A 5378-nucleotide genomic window follows, 5' to 3' on the forward strand; every position below is an offset into this window, starting at 1 on the left:
CATACATACATACATACATACATACATACATACATACATACATACATACATACATACATACATACATACATACATACACACACACACACATACATACATACATACATACATACATACATACATACATACATACATACATACATACATACATACATAGGGGCATGTTCAAATGAAAACCAAATTTTCACTTATGAACCGGGGGATAACGAAGAGCATGACACATGTCTCACGTATTCACAGGTTATTCATCATGAATAATGTATCATTCATGATGAATGCGTGTGTATTATTCATCATGAATGGTGAATTAATTTAACATGGATCATGATCATGTATTATGCATCATGAATAGTTTATGAACATTTACCTTCATTATTCATATTGAATGTCCTTCGTTATTTATACTGAATACATGTGGACACTGAAAACAGGGCCGTTCCCGGGAAAGGGCGGGCCGGACGTAAGCCCAAGGACCATAAGAAATAGGTGCCTAATGTTTTTCCACATATACTATATAGTATAGTTCAAAAATATCAATAAATAAAAAGGATACAAGTTTTTTTAGTTTCTGATATGATCCAAAAAATATTAAGCATTATATTTGGGCTCAAACATATTTAATTAATTATACTGGATGAGAAAATATGTGAGAAATAATTGGTTGTTCATTTTATAGTATGTCTTAATTTTTTTCTCTAAAAAATTATCTACTATTAAAATCTAAAATTGTATTATCAAACCGAAGATAATTTACTTCTATATTAGATCTAAATTAAATTATAATAAACAAATTGAATTAAACAAATCACATAAGAAATAAGAACTTTTAAATAGTTAATTTAATTGATATTAATATCGATATAACTTCACTTTTTTATGAGATCTTCGAATTTATATTTTTTTAAACATAAAAACATTACCGTTTTCTCAAAACCACATAAAACCGAATTATAACATCGATGAAAAAAAATAATAAAACAAAACATTAAATCGAGATATATCAAGCTGTATTGCGTGAGTACCATTTTAGTATCTCTAAAATAAGAATAAAATCTCAAGCTATAACCAAAATATACTTTTGATTATTGATGGTTTCTAAAAAGATTGTTTTAACCCTAAAAAAGTTTAAAATGGTTATGAAAACATTAAAAATGACATGACATGGAAATACAATTGATTTATATAAAGTGTTATTCTGAATAGTTAACCTTGTGATTATAAATGATGCTAATCTATATACTAAAGATATATCATGGAATATGTTTGGTTGTGAAACGGTTTTACGATGCCATATAAAAATGATATGGTAAAAAAATATTAATTTAGAAGTAATTCATATGTGAATCATAGTTAAATCAATTTTAAATATGCATATGTAGACCTAAGTTTGTTTGCCTACATTTTTATCAATTATTCACATACGAAGAAGCATAAGTATATGCATATATATATACTAGAAAGTTACTCGTGCAATGCAGCGAGATATATCTCGATTTTATTGTTTTTTTTTTGTCTCTGTTGATGCTATAATACGGATTTATATGGTTTTGAGCAAATAATAATGTTTTTTTCTTAATAAAATATAAATTTGAGGATATCATAAAAATTAAAAAAATATATAAAAGCTCTTTTTTTTGTGTAATTTCTTTAATTCAATTTTTTATTTTATAATTTAATTTAGGTTTAATGACGAAGTAATTTATTTTTTATAAAGATAATAACCAGGTTTTCCTATTAGAACTCAATTATCCTAATTATGTTTTTAATTTAATATTTAAAATAATAATTTTATCATATATTTGATTATTTTTATCTACAGTTAGTTATACGAATTCAAACATGAAACTTAATAAGTTGTACTTATGTACAATTTACTTGTAATCTTGAATTTTAAATAATATGTATCAATAAAGAGTACTTCATGTATAAAAAATAATTTTTAAAAGTTTTTATCAAATATTTTATGATATAGTATGTACATATATATGAACCCACTTTTAATTTTACAAATTTTCTAGATATGAATCATTTATTCATATCTTCTCAACTCTTTTTATTAATTTAAGCTTTTTTGTACTAATATATATATATATATATATATATATATATATATATATATATATATTAGACTTGTGATACATTTGTATAAAAGATTATATTTTTGAAACAACTTATCACAAAGAGGTAAACAATATATTTCCAAAATAAGATGATATCCATGGTACAAAAATATGTTAGAATTGGTGCCATAAGTCTAATGACAATGGAATTAAAGCAAATGGGGGTGGTGTGGAATCTCATAGACGTGGGTTTTGCGAACAATCCGGCGACCCTTTTGCTGTTTTCTTCTCATAATTCGTCTTCTTTTTTCATTTTTCACGCACTTATCTCTCTACCTCTGCCAGCAAACAATCCATATAGAATACAATTTCTTTCATGAAGCTCACCTCTCTCATTTACTTCCATTGGTCAGAAGCACCGGCAAGAACCCTTTTTCAAACCCATATAAATCCATAACCACATGCTCACCCTTTCTTCATATCTCACCCTTCATTTCAATTCATACTAATTAAGAGAGAAACCCTAATAATATGTCTGGCTTAGTTCATCAATCTTACACATTCTATGGAAGTACTGCAGCCATTAATGGAGAATTTGAAGAGAGTACTGAAAGCCCAGAAAAGAAAGGGCATTTTGCTGGAAGTTCATCTAATTCGTCTTCTCTTTCTAGTCCGGGAAGTGCTACAAATTCCGGTGGGTTTCTTTACCGGACCACCACAAATCCTCATCAACAACAACAACAACCAGAAGAAGGTCATTCGGTTATAAGCTTCAAGCCTGGCTACTACGATAACAATTTCATGCAAGGTGGTAGTAAAGGCTCATGTTTCCTTAGTTTTGAAGAAATTAACGATGAACAACCCTATTCGAGTACTTTGAGCCCTGATCAGCTGATGAATCTAGGGTCTGGTTCTTTCGATAGCTTCCGATTGTTGGAAAATATGAACTGCATTCAAAGTGGTGGTACTACTACTATCAAAGAAAATAGTCACAATGAGGAATTAGAATCATTTTCATGGCCAAATCCTTCCTCTAATGATCATCTTGCAACACAAGATCATCAATCATCTTTCCATAAGCGAACTCATTCGGTAATTAAATTCTTCTTCTTTTTTTTTTTTTTTGTTTATCTTAATTTCGTGTTTAATTCCTTTTCAAGATTCCATTATTGATCTTGAGCTCAAATTTGGAACTTAAAATCAATGCTTTACAGGGAGAGAGTGAGCAAGCATTCAAGAAACAATGTAACGCCAACAGTATTGCAACAAAGAAGACTAAGCAAAAGTCAACTCAACCCAAGGATCCACAAAGTATTGCAGCCAAGGTAACTATATAATTTTACCTTAATCTCCCCGAAAATGAAATCAAATTTCTTCTGTCCCAAGTAATTATACTATATATATATATATATGTATATTACTTAATTAATAACCCTTGATCACTTGAAATTTAAGCAAGAAACAGATCAAATATGAGAATTATATTGGAATGTTTGTGTTCGTAACAGAATCGAAGAGAACGAATCAGCGAGCGGCTAAAAGTTCTTCAGGATCTGGTGCCAAACGGTTCCAAGGTAATATATTATCTCAGATGGCGTATTTGACAAGTATATGATATTAATTATATACCATTTTAAAATTTATCAATCTTTATGATGTTTATGTAATTAACAATGTGGCTTCAGGTTGATTTGGTTACCATGTTAGAGAAAGCCATTAGTTATGTCAAGTTCCTTCAGCTGCAAGTGAAGGTAAGAAAGCTAATAATATATGTATAAAATACTCTTTTTTCCAAAAAAAAAAAAAAAATGAATATTAAATGCCCGCAGATAATTATATTTCTGAATATTTTTTACTTTATTCTTGAAGGTGTTGGCAACTGATGAGTTCTGGCCAGTGCAAGGTGGAAAACCACCTGAGCTTTCACAAGTAAAAGATGCCATTGATGCTATACTTTCATCTTCCCAAAGAGACAGAAGTTCAAGCTCTAAATGATCTTCGAAATAAAAGTCGAGCAATTACGACGATCGATCTTCGAGGATTAGGAAAGAGTATGATCTTCAACTTGATGGAGGAGAGCAAGAACCATAGTAGTACATTTCACTTTAGATTTAGATATGATATGTTATAACTTCAGTCTACAAGTCCATTTCTTATTGGAATAATCAAAGAGTTCAATTTATTCCTATTCATATCTTAATACATCTCATAACGAAGAAGCGATGATCTCGATTCTCGACATATGGGTGTTGCTATTTGTTGGTCTCAACCATCGGAAGATATATTTGGTCCAACACTTGGAAGAATTCTTATTTGTTGCCTTGTAACAAGTTATATCCGAAGTACAACATTCAAATCGGATCTAATAAAGAGTATTGATATCGGCACTCAATTCTTATGGTTCGATTCCAATGTTTGGATCTCATTTTAAGAACTCAGATTTCAATAGTCAGAATCATATTCGGATTTACATCTTAGAAATGAATTGGGATCAAATATCCAATTACCAAAGGGCCTTTGGCCTAGCGGTATGTGAGTCATTGGCTTTCTAGGAGGTCAAGGGTTCAAAACCTTACCAAAGATGAGGAGGGTGTGTGAGTTTATTTGTTCTATTTGCCGTGTATAAATATTATATATATACTTCAAAAAAAATATATATCCAATTTGATATTTCATCTTTTGAAGTCAAGAAGATAAATTGAACATATCACATGTTTGCTCAGTCTTGATTTCCATAAAACTTAAAGTCCTCTAAGTCTATGTATATCATTCGAATATTTCACTTTATAAATAGTCTAGTTGGAATCTTTCCGAAATGCGCACTAAATACTTTTCGAGAGATCTACATGCTGATGCTCACGATTTCGATAGCCATACCAGTGATTTGCCCAACTCAATGTGTTACGCATTAGCGGCATTTATAGCATATAATTCAGAAAGATAAACAAGTATCTTTCTCATGTAAAAGTTTGTACTTATCTGTGTTGATCCAAGAACCAGAAATCTTCAAGAAATCGAAAACTAGTTGAAGTGACGTCAAGATCGTCACTAAAGCGGATTGGATTGTTATCTAGTCGAAAGAAGATCAATATAAGATACAGTCAAAAATAGTATGATAAATACTACTTCTGGCAAAGCCGAAATTTGAGTGCAAACTTATCTAGAATGTTTGGCTCACCAACTCTACCAACTCTCATCTTGATATTGGAACATGCTCGACGTATCAAACAAATTAAGTTCTAAAGTACTATTTTGTTAATATCATACTTCTTTTATTGTTCCCTCTTCATACAGAAGGATAGGTTGGGTTAACAAATT

General features: G+C 30.0%; 1 protein-coding gene across 1 annotated transcript in view; it reads left to right on the top strand.

Annotated features, from left to right (window-relative positions):
* LOC112513006 (transcription factor bHLH83-like) overlaps positions 1–4055 on the top strand; it is a 9574-nt gene extending 5519 nt beyond the window's left edge. Inside the window, exons 2-6 of the mRNA XM_025119129.1 lie at positions 2575–3152; positions 3275–3385; positions 3569–3634; positions 3746–3811; positions 3930–4055. Of these exons, the coding sequence (XP_024974897.1) occupies positions 2575–3152; positions 3275–3385; positions 3569–3634; positions 3746–3811; positions 3930–4055 (947 nt within the window). The remainder of the gene's footprint in view (positions 1–2574; positions 3153–3274; positions 3386–3568; positions 3635–3745; positions 3812–3929) is intronic.
* Positions 4056–5378: the final 1323 nt, after the last annotated feature.

Source organism: Cynara cardunculus (genome assembly GCF_001531365.2).
Source record: "Cynara cardunculus var. scolymus isolate 2C chromosome LG 5, CcrdV1, whole genome shotgun sequence".
Lineage (NCBI taxonomy): Eukaryota > Viridiplantae > Streptophyta > Magnoliopsida > Asterales > Asteraceae > Cynara > Cynara cardunculus.